Source organism: Aulostomus chinensis, chromosome 6 (assembly GCF_037954235.1).
Source record: "Aulostomus chinensis isolate RoL2024-O1b breed Wild chromosome 6, RoL_Achi_v1.0, whole genome shotgun sequence".
NCBI classification, from domain to species: domain Eukaryota; kingdom Metazoa; phylum Chordata; class Actinopteri; order Syngnathiformes; family Aulostomidae; genus Aulostomus; species Aulostomus chinensis.
Window position 1 is genome coordinate 19,177,586 of NC_141325.1, and position 15,705 is coordinate 19,193,290.

Below are 15,705 nucleotides of genomic sequence, written 5' to 3' on the forward strand. Positions count from 1 at the left end.
AATGTTGCAGCATGAGGTTGTAGTAAACCAAACAACACTTCTTATTGGAAGAGCAAAAAATACTGACAAGACATTAAATGGAATTGAATTAATTCCATATTCCAAAGCTGTTTTTACTAAATAAAAAAAAAAAGAAAAAGTAGTACCCCTAAATAAAACCCTGTTAGTCAACCCCCTTCCCTCACTCAAAAATATGAATGAACAACTTCAGATTTAAGGTTAACAATTTGATGTTACAAAAATGTATTTGTATCTATGTGCAGCCATTACAGACAAACATTTAGACATTCATGAAGGGGATTTGATCACTGCATACATCATGGATGGCAAGAGGAATGTGAAAAGATTACTGGCAGTTGGCCACAGAAAACAAGACGCTGCTAAACTATTTGGAATTTTTATAAATACAGATTTTAATATGTTGGTGGGTCTGACAAATTCATTCATTCATTTTGCATCGATACAACAGCAGACAATTTCAGGCACCCCTTATGAAAAAACATCTTTCTTTCCTGTGCATGTTATGTTGAAACATATTTGTTCCATATTTAGATAAGATTAGTGATCATAAGACGCAGAGATCTTCAAAAAAACAAAAACAAGCATTGCTAAACATAAATACAATGACATGACTTCTTTATAGCTTTTGCTTTCATTCTTCCATAATTTGTTCATAGACAGTAACAAAATATAACTCTTTCCATTAAAGTGCATTTCAAATTTGAGTTTGTATTAAATATCACAGTGAAGAACAGGATTTCACAGACAGAAAAATGAATGAACCCTGCAGGGCAAAGTGCAATTTCTTTTTTTTTAACATTCGCGAAACAAAGCATGGGCTCCTTATGTACGCCACAAGCTGGCGCTTGGTCAAGTGCAAGCATCACTGCTTGTCCAAACTGGCAGAAATGACATTTTAAAGCCAAGCACGTCACCCCTTGATGAGCAAGTGAACATGCACTCCCCTGTGTGGCAGGTGCTTGACTGAGTTCATGAGCTGTGCTCCTATGATTTATTTCTATTTTGGGGCATGAGATCACTTTTGTGTCATAGACCACAGTCCTACTGGAACCTGGGCTTTAAAGGGAATGACAGGTAAGAATAATTAGGCATTTAATTACTGCTTCTTTGACCTACGTGCTATGGTTGAATTCTGATTACTTGCCTTCTAAATACCAAAATGAGACTGAATTGCTATCCACCAATGCCCGGGGCCATAGATAGGGCCCCAAATAAAAAATATATCAAATACTTCTTGAACTGAATAAAGAAACCCTGCAAACACTGGAGCATTTTCTTTTAGGGGCATTTAAGTGCACAGTCTTAACAGATAATAGAGCAGAAATCAAATCTACATTCATGACCTCATGACTTCAGGTACATCACCCAGCTATCAATTCTACTTTGAAGCCTATATCACTTTTCAGTTTTTGTTGACTGTCAGGAAGGGGATCATTCTTTCCACTTTGGTTATTGTTGATGTCGTATCTGGTGTTGTTGCTGTACTGGAATAAATAGAGCTGAGTTGATGACCAAATTTGGTGCTTTTCAGGATACAGACAAAATAGGTTTGAAAGTAGACTTTACCCAATGTGCTCAGAAATCCCTTCTCACACAAAAAATACATCTAAAAGTGGAAAAATTGTAGCATGACCAAAAAATCAATTTGGGCTAATTTTGTCGAATTAAATTCGATTTTTGTTATTACAGAAAAAGTTTAGCATTACCAGGCGTTGGTGCCAGTATAGATGCGTAGCAGATGTGAACAGGACTCAACCTTAACTGGAAAGCATACCTTACATTCTTTCAATTTCATGTACAGTATAGAAACTGGGTGGCAAATATATTGAAAACACTACGCAGTCCAGTTAAACACCAGTTTAAAAGTACATCAAGAATTTACTTAAATTAAGTAAACAAAGCTTAAATCAGACATGCAAACTTTCCCAGAAATGTTTCAGCATTTTCCCTGGCAGCAGTCATATACAGTATGAATGAGAGCCAATGACAATTTTGGGGGAAAAATCAGCTCTGCCAATTTCAGAGGGAAGACTCAAGTCATTGTAGAAGAATTTACCACCTGCAGTACATGAATAAAAATATGATTCGTGTGGGAAAACAACAGCACAATACATACACATGAAAGACGATGTACTGAATACATGCATACCTGGTAATAAACACCCACATACAGTACATAAATACATGTCTTTCCCATGTCTATCCATCCATAGAATCAGTAGAATGTAAAAGTGTGGGTAGGGCATTAGACATAAAAGTCTGATCAACATGGTTCCTAAGGAAGGTTAAGGCTTACATTTACTACAAACGACCTTAAAGAGTGAACTGAAATATGGGTGAAATACTTGAACTACAGATGCATTAGCCATGCAGTTCTCTGTAAATCAAGAGCACAAACACATTCTACAAGTGCAAATGAAGAGACCTAAGTAACAGAATAATGTGCGACCATCTCTTAACTGTAGTGATTTGTCCTTTTGCAGAACTGTTGATAACACCTTCCCAGGAACAACATTATCATCTTTTTAAGGGCTGAATTTCTGCCACAGCTTCTGCATTGAATAAAATGTGAATACAATTGAAGTGGTTGGTGAGTGTTGAAATCATGCTATTATTATAATCATAATCATAATTATCATAATTAACAAGTCATCCTGAAGTAAAATGGTTGGACGGACCGTTTGTCTTAGACACATCTACTTTACAAGAAAAACTAATGTGACTAATGTTTCAAATGGCATACAGTAGTACTACTACAATACTAAAAAAGATGATTCAATGTCGGCTTTTAAAATTAAGATTTAGATGTATAAAATATAGGCCCACACACTGAATTTTAATGACTAAGAACTAATAAAAATCAGTAATAATATACTTGAATTGTTTCAAATTAAATAGGCTTTGGCTGTTGTGACTGATAGCCCTCTGGTCCAAAACATGTTCTATAAACCTTTACAGGTTTACCTTTTCTGATTCCTGCATAAGATTTGAACCTTGTTTAATGAGAAGATTATACTTTCAGGTGGTTACTGATTCAACTGTGACCCTCCTGATGAAAAGTCAAAACTGGAAAAGAGACATGTAACAATCAATCATCTTCTCTCTAGCTAGGTAAGTAAAGGGTCGAAGGGCACGCTTGTCTCATTGTCTTCCTCTTCTACAGCAGTCTTTGTGTTAGGCCTTTCAGGACAGAAAATCAGCCGTACCAGTGCTAAACTGACACGCACTAACAGCCTCAACACAAGAAAAGCGAAAGGCACAGTAATCTCCATCAGGTGGAAGATTGGAGCACTAAACTTACTCAAAATGCAGGTAAGGAAAAAGGTCCCCAAAGCCACGCAGGGGTACAATGCCAATTTAGCAAGCATAAATGCATGCTCACGTCCGCCATATCGGACATACGGGTGCAGGGTTTCCTGTTCACTTTGAAGAGCAACAACCCAAATTGCAAGCTGAAAAATACCTGCAAAGAAAATGATCACACAGCTAATCTGGATTGCTTCCAACTCATTGCGGGAATTGCGCGGGAATTCGTGTGTTAATTGGTAGGCTAAAGGCAAACCCCCGACAAAAGCTAAAGATAAGGTGTTCAGCAGGCCCATGAAGCGTGTTGCCTTGGTGACGTGGAGGAAGAGCGAGTGGTGAACAAACCAGAGGAGGCCGACAGTGGCAAAGGAGCCAAAGTAGGCAAGGTACTCTGGACCATAGACCTGCAAAGCAGTGACCAGGCTACCGCCAAACTTCGTCTCCACATCTATAGGGTTTGGGACGTTGTCCTCACTGAGGGAACAAGACAAAAAGTGTTTTGTATATCATATTCCATGATATTATTTACAATGTGGCACACAAAATTCATAAAAGTTATAAACTATGATCATGCTTTACTCATGCGTTTACAAAACCATTGAGGTTGGTATGATTTTTGTATATTACTGTTATACTTCAACAAATGTTTACTCCAGTAATATCAAACACCAATTCATATTCAATAATTGGTGCAAAATTTGGTTTCAATCTTGGTGAGAGATGAAGGGACATGTCAGAGAAAGAGTGAGATGTCACCCCTGTTATGTGTTCCAGCCCAACAAAGTCTGGGCACTAGTGAACCTGAAGTCCTCTGTGTGCACTTTAACTGTCAACACTTGATGTGGATGACATTTTCTTCAATGTTTTTAATACAACCAAAAATGGCTCTGGTGCCATGTTTAACATTAATTTTTTAGTCCAAAAACTAAATTCTCCCACTGCAGAAAAAGAATGGAGCCCGAGTTCGAGATTAAACCTTTTCTTGAGGGTAACTCTTGGACATGTATGACTTCAATATCATAGAATAAGGTCAAGAACCACTGTGTTCAGAATGGTGACCTGTGTGTCAATGTAGTTCTACTGTGTTCTTCATTGTGGATCATATTTATTTGTCTTGTACATCCTCTTCTCATTATGTCTACCAATCCAACAAGTAACAAACCATATGTCCAGGATGAGAAGCGTTGCTACAATGGCGTAAACTCCATCACTGAAAGCCTCCACTCGATCCTTGCTGAGAGGCTCGTTAGGCAGGTATGTGTAGAATGTCATCGAGTCAGGAGTCTCCGCCACCCCACCTGAAGTGGATGACATTTGAAACCCTGAACCACTTTTGTTATCATGACACAACATGTAAACCAGACATGTTTCTTCAAACCAGGTAGTAGGAAAGTTAGTGCCTACCTATAGCTTTGCTACGAACCCACTTCAAGGACTGGGAAATGTACGGCAGGAAGATGACAATGGCTAACAGCACGTAAGACTGGCAAAAAAAAAATCTACGTCACTCAAGAGCGATAGTAAGAATTTGATTTAGGACAACAGACAGTGAATGTTTGAACCTTATTTTGTAGAATGATACATGAGTTTTACACAATTCATATTCTCTTATTCATTGATGGAAGACTAAATTTGAAAATCTGATTTAAGTGGCAGAACTTCGAGTTTAATTAGAAATTAGTATTCACAAACATTTTAGAGGCTGATCCTGGTCCAAAATTCAGCAGACACAAGTCATCAACAATCAGAATGGACTTCGCTGTTTTGTTACTGTTATTGAGTCCAGCAGTTAATATGAAAAGGAAAATATCTGTACAATTATGTAATCTGAAAATTTGAACGACACAGCATTTTAAGGGTTTTAATATAGTGATATTTATTCTTTTCCGCACCAAAAATGTCAGACTCAATTGCCTTTTTTGTGTACTTGAGTGTTTCTGTGAGCTCAGTCTACTGGGCTGCTAAAATGCTTTTAATTTGAAGTTGCCTTTTTGTGACATATTACTTCAAGAACAGAAGAAAATTCATCCAAATATGAATCCATACAGGGGTCGCACGGTGGTGCAGTGGTTAGTACTGTCCCCTCACAGCAAGAAGGTATTGGGTTTGAGTCCCGGTTAAAGCAGGGAGTCTGTCTGTGTGAGTCTCCATGTTCTCCCTGTTCCTGTGTGGGTTCTCTCTGGTACTCCAGCTTCCTCCCACAGTCCAAAGACATCAAGAGGGGACGAGGCTGATTGATACTCTAAATTGACCGTAGATGTGACTGTGAGTGTGAATGGTTGTCTGTCTATAAGTGTTGGTCCTGTGATGGACAGGCGACCTGTCCAGGGTGAACCCCGCCTCTCGCCCGAAGGCAGCTGGGATAGGCTCCAACACATTTGTTTCAAAAAATATTAAAATGATAAACGGATGGCTGTATGAAGTCCATCTTTTTTTCTTTTAGCTGTACCAAGCAGCATGCAGAAAGAAAACATTACATAAATCTGCTTTATCATTTATCATTTTACTCTCCAGGATGTTAGGACTCACTTCCAGATAATGTGGAAAGATAGGATTTTTTTAAAATGTGAATCTAAAGCACACTATTCAGTCTGGCTTTTATATACAGTAATGTTTTATTATTTTGTGCTTTTATCGAATATACATACACTCAAGCTAATATTTATTATTTTTCCTGTTCCCGTCTGTTATTATCATTTTCATTTTAGTATGATTAATTCAACGTTTTTGAGGTGCTTTGAATTAAAATATGTTTGTTTGGATTGGGCTTTATAAATAAAACTTGATTTATAGGTGGGTGTGAAGTGGAAAACATTGAGAACCCCTGCTTTAACGCATGTGTGGAGATGAACTCTGAATTTGAGTATTTGTTGCTTTTCTGTCTTTAGTATCTTAAGTGATACTATATAAGATGACCCTTTTTTTTTTTTTACTTGTTTTACATACGTTCAAATACACATTGAGCTTTCGGTAAAATGGCCTAGAAAAGATTCATTTGAAATCTTTGAATGACCTTCTGCTCAAACAGTTTCAACAACTGCATCATTGAACAAAACCAACCAGCTGGAAGAAGATGAAAGAGAAGATGCTGGCGAAGAGGCACATGAGGGGCACTCTCATTATGACCTTGAGGATGTGATGTTTGTAGAAGCTCTGGTACTCAGAGATCTGGATCTGCTCATTGAGAAGGAAAGGCCGACTGAAGGCATACAGCACGATCACCAACTACACAAACAAAAGATACAGTTATTAACTTCACAAATGTGTGAGAGTCTAAACTGACCATCACACTTATTTCAGTTCATCTAACCTGAATGATGCCGAGCACCATCACACAACCACAAAAGAGCAAAATGCCGAGGACATTATCAGGGAAGGTCGCCATCAGAGAGAACTACAAATTAAGAGGTCACTGTGTCAGAGATATTTGTAGAGATCAGTCGATGAAAGATCTGTGCGTGTAGCTGCTACAGTGGTTCATACTGACAGTGTAGGGCAGAAAGGTTATCAGCATCATGCAGGCCTGAAATACAAAACAAAGCAGAACATGGGTTACAAAAAAAGAGAAACAAGTTATCCCAAGTATTTTGTTCTTGTGTTGCAATTTCTGTATTTGCACTGTGAACTAGAGTGTAACCTTTATTCACATTTAATATGAAAATCTTTACGTCATTTATAAGATTAAAAATCCACCCCGCAACTTCTTCCCATTGTCAATACTGCATTGCTGTCAAGTTTAATTGTACTAATTGAGCTTTAATTGCAATGAAATATATTACAAAAAAAAAACAACCTACATTTCTACATGCCCTGTGATTATTTGTGTTTCCACCTTCCCTTGAATTTGGATACATTGATCAAATTCTTCATTGATCAATTCTTATTGGCCCTGAAATAACCACACCAATGTTTTAGAAATATTCTCGTCAGTCCGTCACTGAGTCAGTCAAGACTGCAGTCTGCTGAGACCCACAGAGACCAGCTGACGACAATTAGTTGAGCCCAGTGAATGGCAGTGGGTAGGACATTTTGGAAGGGTATCTATGTTCTTGTCTGGCTCTGAGGACGATGGACAATAACTGAATTTCCTAGGAAGTTGGTGTGTTCCTTTAGATATGCACTGGTACAAAATGAATTGTCTGTTGATGGCTACGCTCTACTTACCAGGTTCAACAGTGCCAGGCAGTCATCAATTCGTACAATCACTTGAAATAATCTGTGACATTTAACACAAATGCGATTAAGAAAACCAACCTGAAAGCTGCTTAATAGAAGTAACATTAAAAACAAAATAAAATAAAAAATCATATTTAGCGTTATTATTATTATTATATTTATCACCTGATATGAGCAGCCCAGGCAACTGTTACAATCAAGAATGTCATCAAGTAGACTGCAATCTTTGTTGTGAGCAGAAGCTGAACGCTTTCCCTTAATTCCTGAAGTGCAAAGAAACTTGTTTAAAACAATTGATCAACACTTCCAGTCACTAGATTGTTAAGATCGATCCTTACTGTCACCACATTATTACAAACCTGAACAGTTTCACTATGCAGCAGCTGAATAGTCCAGTATATCCAGTATATCATCTGATAATCTGGGTTGCTGTGAAACATCCTGCATGTAGACAGATTATTTCATTTTACTACACATAACTGACTGTTCTTAAAGGCACAGCCAGGGCGAGGAGAACGGACAGTAAGGAGACCTTGTGTTAGCGTCTCTACTTATTGCACAGGTGATGGAGTGTTGTTGGTCTCATCCATCTGTGACCTTCAACGAGTGCTCAGCTGCAATTTACATACATTACAGCACTCCAGGGTAGTGACTGATAATGAGTGAGTGAGTGACAGTTTGTGTGTGTGTGTGTGTGTGTGTGTGTGTGTGTGTGTGTGTGTGTGTGTGAGAGCTTTGACCCCTTGAAGCTCCCCTCCAAATGTAGAGTCTACCTTAATAATCAAATTAGGCTTTCACCTCTTGCCAAACCACTGAAGTCAAAGTCAAAACAAAAAGTGGCTGGACATTCCAGGCATGTCATCTCAGGTGGTATACTGCGACTGGCTGGGTATTCCTCCAAAAAGGCCTGCAGCAACCACCTGTCAGTTCTAAAAAAAATACCGATACTAAAATTTTTCCTGAAATTCTGAAACATCCACACAAAGCTTTTCTTTCACATAGAGAGGAGCCTGTTTAGGATCCCAGGGGCTTCCAGTGGGAGGTCTTCCAAGCACATCCTACTGGTTGGAGGCCTTGCGGTCCACCCAAAATTCGCTGGAGAGATATGTATCTCATCTGGCCTTGGAACGCCTGGGTTACCTTACTCAACCTATTGCCAACATAGCCTGGACCTGGTTAGCAAATGAAAACTGATTTATACTTAACTTACTAGCTATTAGTACACATCTTACAATCATCAAAATTACCTCTTTATCCTCCACCTTTGTATGGGCAACTGGCAAGATCTGCAAATACATCAAAGTGTATGTAAGAAAGTGAGCCAGAGTCACAAGGTGCATGACAGAAAATACCATACATAATATCATAAAACAAAATCAGAATGACAGGAAATAGTCAAACTGAAATTAAAAAACATTACCAAAAACAATACAAAATAAGTTATCTGATAGTGAGTGGCACTATTAAAAGTTCTGAGATTAAAAAAAAACGAACACTGAACTGTAAACCAGTCTAATTCAGCAGGACGAGAGAGACGTTCAGACACCTGCAGGTGAACTGTTCAGGAAAGAATCATGCACAGTCAGTGACAGACCAAATCACTGGGATAATGAATGTACTCACAAGGCAAGTACAAATGTCTGCTTACACATGGACTGGAAATTCTCTGAATAAATGAGGACTTCATCAATGTTTGTTCTCTCTAAAAAAAAGGAAGAGACATCTATCCGTAGATAAATCTTGTTAACTGTATTTTTCTCATATATATATCTATACATATCTATAAAAAACAGCCCTGGATCCAGAAGTTTTGGCCAACATCAAATCTTCCTTTTCTCTCCAAAATTCTGGAGAAAGCAGTAACTAAACAGCTCTGTGACTTTCTCCATAGCAACAGTTTATTAAAGGATTTCAAGTCAGGTTTCAGGATTCATCATAGCACAGAAACAGCACTAGTCAAAGTTACTAATGACCTCCTACGAGCATCACATGAGGGACTGGTCTCTGTGCTGGTCTTATTAGATCTTAGTGCAGCTTTTGATACCATTGACCACCACATCCTTCTACAGAGACACCCTATCTAATGAGACAGGTACCCTGGAAGGTATTACCTTGGCCCCCAGCACGACCATAAGGAACCTAGGAGTTCTCTTTGATCAGGATCTGTCCTTTCATGCCCACATTAAGCAAATTTCTAGGACTGCTTTCTTTCATTTACAAAACATTGCTAAGATCAGACACATCCTGTCTCAAAAAGATGCAGAAAAACTAGTCCATGCCTTTGTCACTTCCAGGCTAGATTACTGCAATTCCCTCCTATCAGGCTGCACCAGTAGGTCCCTAAAGACTCTCCAGCTGGTCCAAAACGCTGCTGCCGTGTGTTGATGAGAACTAGTAGAAGAGACCATGTCTCTCCTATACTAGCTTCTCTGCATTGGCTCCCTGTCGAATTTAGAATAGAATTCAAATTCTCCTTCTAACAAACAAAGTCCTCAACAGTCAGACTCCTTCATACCTGACAGAGCTCATAGTCCCCTATTATCCAGGTAGAACCCTTTGCTCCCAGGATGCGGGGTTACTGGTGGTTCCTAGAGTTTCTAAAAGTAGAATGGGAGCCAGAGCCTTCAGCTATCAGGCTCCCCTCCTGTGGAACCGTCTCCCAGTTTCGGTCCAGGATGCAGACACCCTCTTGACCTTTAAGAGCAGACTTAAGACCTTCCTTTTTGATCAGGCTTATAGTTAGGCTGCTTAGGCTGGCCCTTAGATATGCTGCTATAAGCTTAGACTGACTCCTCTCTGTCCTCCTATATTTGTCATATATAAATCATACTCATACATATTACTAAATCATCTTCTTCTCGAAGCCTTCAGGCTCCCCTCATCCCAGATCCCGGGTGCTGCTGGAGGAGGCTGCAGACCTGAAGAGGCTCAAGCTGCCACCCGTAGCTCCACCTGCTCACGTCCCTGTCTGTCCATCAGTCTCTTCCCTTATCTCTCTCTTTATCTCTGTCCCACTCTTTCCTTCTGCATATCTGTCTTCCTCCATTATCTGTCTTTGTCTCTGCCCTGCTCTCCTGCTCTCTTTCCCCCCAAACCGGTCAAAGCAGGCCGTCCCCATTGAGCCTGGGTCTGCTCGACGTTCCTGCCTGTTAAAAGGAAGGTTTTCGTCGCCGCTGTTGCAGGATGTGCTTGCTGATGGAGAATTGTTGAAGGACTCCTTCATTGAAGGAGTGTGGAACTAGACCTGCTCTACCTGTAAAGTGTCATGAGATAACTTTTGTTGTGATTTGAAGCTATATAAATAAAACTGACTTGACATGTCAGCCAATCTCAAAAGTTCTGTCAATCCATAACCTCAGTTCCTCATTCCAGCTCCACCACCTCAGTGTGACATCTCTTAAAACTTGTCACATTTCTGTGTCATCACAGCATATCATCACATATGCTATTTTCCCTCAGCGTGTCATCTCAAAAGGTCCCTCACCTTTGAGTGTCAACTCAAATTTCCAGCCAAGCCAGTGCATCATCTCTATGTCATCACTCAAAAGCTCTCTCACCTCATGTATCATCTCCTTTCATCTAATGGTGTGATCACAATCTAACAATTCAGTCACCTTAGAGCCTCAGTCCTCTCAGACTCACAATGATCAGACCTCAAGCATAAAAATTGCCACTCCTTTACTACAGGTTTGCCAGGTTTGAGGTTGATCAGATGAACAGATGCTGAGCTCATGAGATCCAAGTCTACACACATACAAGCAGAATTGTTTGCATCTATTTGAAGATTTTGCAGTTCAATGTGTTTTTCAGAACGACATGACAACCATTTCTTTATTTCGGCATGTTATCATCTTGAGTGCTGCTACTCAACCTGCCACTCATGAGAGCTTCTGTCAACTTACCTTTGATCTCATGCTAGTTCGCTATTACGAGGAAAGGAGAACCTCTAATAACATACCATGACGGTGGCTATGATGGAGATGAGAGCATCGCTGTATGCCAGAAGTCTGTGGGAGGACTGTGTGCTGCTCTGGGCCTCTCCATTGGACGGAGAGACGCTTTCCAGGAAGGAGGAGGCCGCTATGTGTCTCCTCTCGCTGTGCCTCTCCATCTCCTCCTCGACGTGCCGCTCGATGGTGTCGCTCTCGTCGTTTTGTCCCATCTTGGAGGAGCTAGAGGGGCGCGGAGGACACAAGAGGGACCATAGAATCACTGAGGACGGACGGAGGTGTATGGAATCAGCCTACGGACAGCTGATAGCCTGCCTGCCTGCCTAAGGGTGGAACCGGAAACGGCAACTTCTTATTTTGAAGCGTGACGCGGAACCATGCAGCGAAGATCGTTAATTTGCGAAGAGGACCTACTTCGAGGTTAGTCCTTACGATCGTCAGGCGGTTCAAAAGAGCAAGAAAAAGCTTTCAAACAAAAAATCCACAACGTGGAAAAAATTTCTTGGCGTTAAACATAAATAATAACCTTAACCACAAACATTCAACCCTTTTTTGTATTTGTTTTAATTTGTAACTTAAATTCGGATTCGCAGTATATTTTTTAGCCTGTTTTTACCATGTAGGTGTCATTATTCAGAGCTGTTTCAGTGTGGTAATTGTTTTTGTAATGCGCCATATGTTAATTGAATTTCACATAAGACAAACAAACAAACAAACAAAGATAGCCTTTATTCTGCCTAGGTATTAGGAGAGAGTATTTGGAAACAAAGTCCTGGAACATTTTTCGTTTCTTATATTAGAGGGAAAATTTGTTGGAAAACCCTGTAAAATGATGGGAAGAGGAGCTAAAAGGACACATTTGTAATATGTGACATTTTGTAATAGAAATGACATCTCTCTTTTGGCCTACGGGGGCAGCAGTGTTTCTGAGCTGATCGATGGCAGTATCTCAGCCTTTTTACAATATATATCTGGAGCTGCAGCTGAAAATTCATACTTTTCCTTTCCAAACAAATTTCACATGTAGGTGTGGTCAAACCTGCACCATAACTAACCTGACACTGAATAATTTCATGACCTGATACTAAGTTCCATCCATCCATCCGTGTGTGTGTGTGTGTGTGGGGGGGGGGGGGGGGGGGGCTGGAGCCTATCCCGGCATTTACGGGCGAGAGGTGGGGTTCACCCTGGACAGGTCACCAGTCCATCTCTAGGCCAACACATAGAGACAAACAACCATTCACACTCACAGTCACACCTACGGTCAATTTAGAGTATCAATCAGCCTCGTCCTCTCTTGATGTCTTTGGACTGTGGGAGGAAGCTGGAGTACCAGAGAGAACCCACACAGGCACAGGGAGAACATGGAGACTCACACAGAGAGATCCTGTGCCCGAGCCAGGACTCGAACCCAGAACCTTCTTGCTGTGAGGCCACAGTGCTGACCACTGCACTGTTCCGCCCTGATACCAAGTTATCATATAAATTACCAAAGTGACGTTTCTTTTAGTCATTGGCCAAAGTGCCCTTTGACCAATATAGGGGGAACAAATTCATCATGACCTCCATTACTCTTGTTGTTCGAAGCAAGCTCTCAAATCAAACCCAAACACCTCTGTACGTGTGTCTGTATATATTCACATGCACGTGTATATGTGGGAATATACTCATATACTCATGTGTATGTGAATATATATTCACATACACGTGTATATGTGGGAATATACTCATATACACATGAGTATATGAATATATATTCACATACACGTGTATATGTGGGAATATACTCATATACTCATGTGTATGTGAATATATATTCATATACTCATGTGTATGTGAATATGCAGTATATTCACATACATACATAATACATACACACAAAAATACTTGAAACAAAATACAGGCAAGCATATCAATTATTTTTTGTTTTTAATTGAACTAAAAACAAATACAAAAAAATCCATTTGATATCAGAAGAACAGTATTTACAGAGGTAATAATGATAACCAACAACTTGTTTAGTGTGCTATTATATCTTCAGTGTAGTAGTGGAGGCGGGCAGAGTATTTGTTTGGCTGTGGGCTGTCGTCATGGCCACACCTCCTTTCCTCCTGTGTCAGAATTAGCACAACATTACATTATTAGTACAAAGCCTTGAAGAATCAGTCCACCACTTCAGCCCATTCTTCTTTAGTGTGTGCGCAGCACAAATGATGCTGAGCTAATCTTACCGGCGCATATTTTTGAGAATAATTACTCCAGCTGGTGACTCTGGATTTACACATTTCTTCTGATTTTCTTTTGTTGTGATGCTGGGAAAGGAAAAAAAGACGTGTTACAGAGCAGCTGAATCCGACTGAATGAAACCAGTGACTTGCTTTCATTCGATTTATTTACTTACATGATCTCTATGTTTGGACAGAAGACATTTGGCTCGTTTATGACTGGCTCTCCCTCAATGTCACGACTTTTAATCCGTTTGATGAAATCTTTTGAACACTCACATTTACTTGAGCTGTTGACTGGCTGACCTATGAAGAAAAGAAAAGATTTCACATGACTTCTGTTCTGTCTGTCAGTCTTGATTATATCTCATAGTAGCTATATATAGGAGGGGATCCCATGTTTTCAGCTCACAAGACAAAGATGGTCTCACCAAGCTATAGGCCGACTGCCATTGCTAAACATCCAACCTGAGTAATGTTGCCCCCAGACAGGCATCAGTAAGTCATTCAGCACCTGTAAAATTGCCCTTAGTCCTTATGACATTGACCTGTGTATCTAATGACCAACATTTCATTTTCAGTTAAGAGTTATCCAACACACTGTATGTGTGTTAAAATGACTGGTTTACCTGCAGGTGAAAATGTCATTTAAATCAAGCTTGGATTTCACTGATTTTGTCCTTTCTTAACATCCAAGAGTATTCAAAGATTATAGTTAAGATGCATTAAGAAGGACAAGACAATCCAACGAGGTTTACCGTGGACGTAAAGGAGCAGCAGGCAGGTGAGACCGATACGGAGCAGAACAGCTGACCTCATCGTTGTGGCTGTAGGCAGTCTTGATCTGTGATGGTACACACTAGACAAGTCTCTCTTTTATACAGTAGTGACCACCCACACAGCAGGACATAACATACTTTCACTTTCACTGCTCCTTCCTTTTTCCCCTGAAAGTCTGTTTTCCAGAAAAACGTTTTTATCTAGACGGACCAAAAGATCATGTCAGCTCTATGTATGCTTTAGAGTGTTTTTCTTTCTTTCTTGCTTGCTTGCTTTCTCTCTTGTCTTCTGAATTTGTTCATTTTTTACCTCCGGAAAAAATAGGATGGGGTGCCCATTGGTGAATTTTTAGCTTTAGTTTTTATTTTTACTTTTACCCGGTGCCCCCCAGTCAATGTGGCGCCCTAGGTGACCGCTTATATCGCCTGTGCCTTAAGCCAACCCTGGTTGTTGAAGTGATGTACATGTCTAGGAACTTGGCACCTATGGGACCCTGAGGGATACTAATTGGCCATAGTATTTTCACCTCCATTGGTGATAACCGCTTCAAGATGCCTCCTGTATGGACAAACTAGCTGCATATATTGCTCAGTTGTGATTTTGGCCCAGTCTTCTACACAGACAGTTAAATCTTGAAGGTTCCTTAGGCCTCTTCTATGGACTCTTGACATTTAGTTCTTTCCATAGATTTTCTATTGGATTCAAGTCAGGTGATTGGCTTGGCCATTTTAGCAGCTTTATTTTCTTTATCTGAAACCAAGTGAAAGTTTCCTTGGCTGTATGTTTGGGATCCTTGCTGAAATATCCAGCCATGTTTCATCTTCATCCTGGTCGATGGCAGCAGATTTTTATCAAGAGTGTCTCAGTACATTTTTCCATTCATCCTTCTTTCAATTGTATGAAGTTTGCCAGTGCCGTATGTAGAGAAACAGCATCCAGCACATGATATTCCCACTCCAAACTTCACTGTTGGTATGGTGTTTTTTGGATGATGTGCAGTGCCACTTGACCTCCGAACATGGTGTGAATTATGGCATCCAAAGAGACTTTGGTCTCATCTGACCAGGTTATGTTCTCCCAATATTTCACAGGCTTGTGTAATTGTTGTGCAGCAAACTTTAAATGAGCCTCAACATGCTTTTTCTTCTGCAATGGAGTCCTGCATGGTGAGTGCAACAGGACTCACTGGAACATTCAGAAGTTTAGAAATCCTTCTGTAACCAATGCCATCAGTATTTTTTTGCAAC

The 15,705-nt window shown here is 40.1% G+C and overlaps 2 protein-coding genes across 3 annotated transcripts; both read right to left on the reverse strand.

The window, feature by feature from the left end:
- Window positions 1-392: 392 nt before the first annotated feature.
- Window positions 393-11,790, reverse strand: tmem175 (transmembrane protein 175). 2 transcript variants are annotated; one of them, XM_086206938.1, is made up of 11 exons: window positions 11,462-11,569; window positions 8,751-8,789; window positions 7,863-7,944; window positions 7,669-7,766; window positions 7,492-7,543; window positions 6,815-6,850; window positions 6,638-6,721; window positions 6,388-6,552; window positions 4,732-4,810; window positions 4,490-4,625; window positions 393-3,801 (listed from the first exon to the last, which is right to left on the reverse strand). In XM_086206938.1, exons 3-11 carry the CDS (start codon window positions 7,941-7,943, stop codon window positions 3,129-3,131), a joined length of 1,404 nt encoding a protein of 467 aa, XP_086063064.1. In that variant the 5' UTR covers window position 7,944; window positions 8,751-8,789; window positions 11,462-11,569; the 3' UTR covers window positions 393-3,128. The 2 variants fall into 2 exon arrangements, with proteins under 2 accessions (XP_086063064.1, XP_086063063.1); XM_086206937.1 differs by lacking the exon at window positions 7,863-7,944 and having other exon boundaries at window positions 11,462-11,790.
- A 1,586-nt stretch (window positions 11,791-13,376) lies between these two features.
- On the reverse strand, window positions 13,377-15,295 carry LOC147260378 (C-X-C motif chemokine 11-like). Its single transcript, XM_086206940.1, has 4 exons — window positions 14,437-15,295; window positions 13,855-13,984; window positions 13,685-13,765; window positions 13,377-13,564 (listed from the first exon to the last, which is right to left on the reverse strand). Exons 1-4 carry the CDS (start codon window positions 14,495-14,497, stop codon window positions 13,483-13,485), a joined length of 354 nt encoding a protein of 117 aa, XP_086063066.1. The 5' UTR covers window positions 14,498-15,295; the 3' UTR covers window positions 13,377-13,482.
- Window positions 15,296-15,705: the final 410 nt, after the last annotated feature.

Bases quoted from the DNA above. Each gene is read 5' to 3' on its own strand.
- LOC147260378 (XM_086206940.1), bottom strand. From the start codon at position 14,497: ATGAGGTCAGCTGTTCTGCTCCGTATCGGTCTCACCTGCCTGCTGCTC. The intron at 13,766-13,854 runs GTAAGTAAATAA...TTCCTTTCCCAG, and splicing joins TGTCCAAACATAGAGATCAT to CATCACAACAAAAGAAAATC. The intron at 13,565-13,684 runs GTAAGATTAGCT...ATTCTGACACAG, and splicing joins ATTCTCAAAAATATGCGCCG to GAGGAAAGGAGGTGTGGCCA.
- tmem175 (XM_086206937.1), bottom strand. From the start codon at position 11,665: ATGGGACAAAACGACGAGAGCGACACCATCGAGCGGCACGTCGAGGAG. The intron at 6,851-7,491 runs GTAAGTAGAGCG...TTTGTATTTCAG, and splicing joins GCCTGGCACTGTTGAACCTG to GCCTGCATGATGCTGATAAC. The intron at 4,811-6,387 runs GTTGGTTTTGTT...TTTTTTTGCCAG, and splicing joins CTTTCATCTTCTTCCAGCTG to TCTTACGTGCTGTTAGCCAT.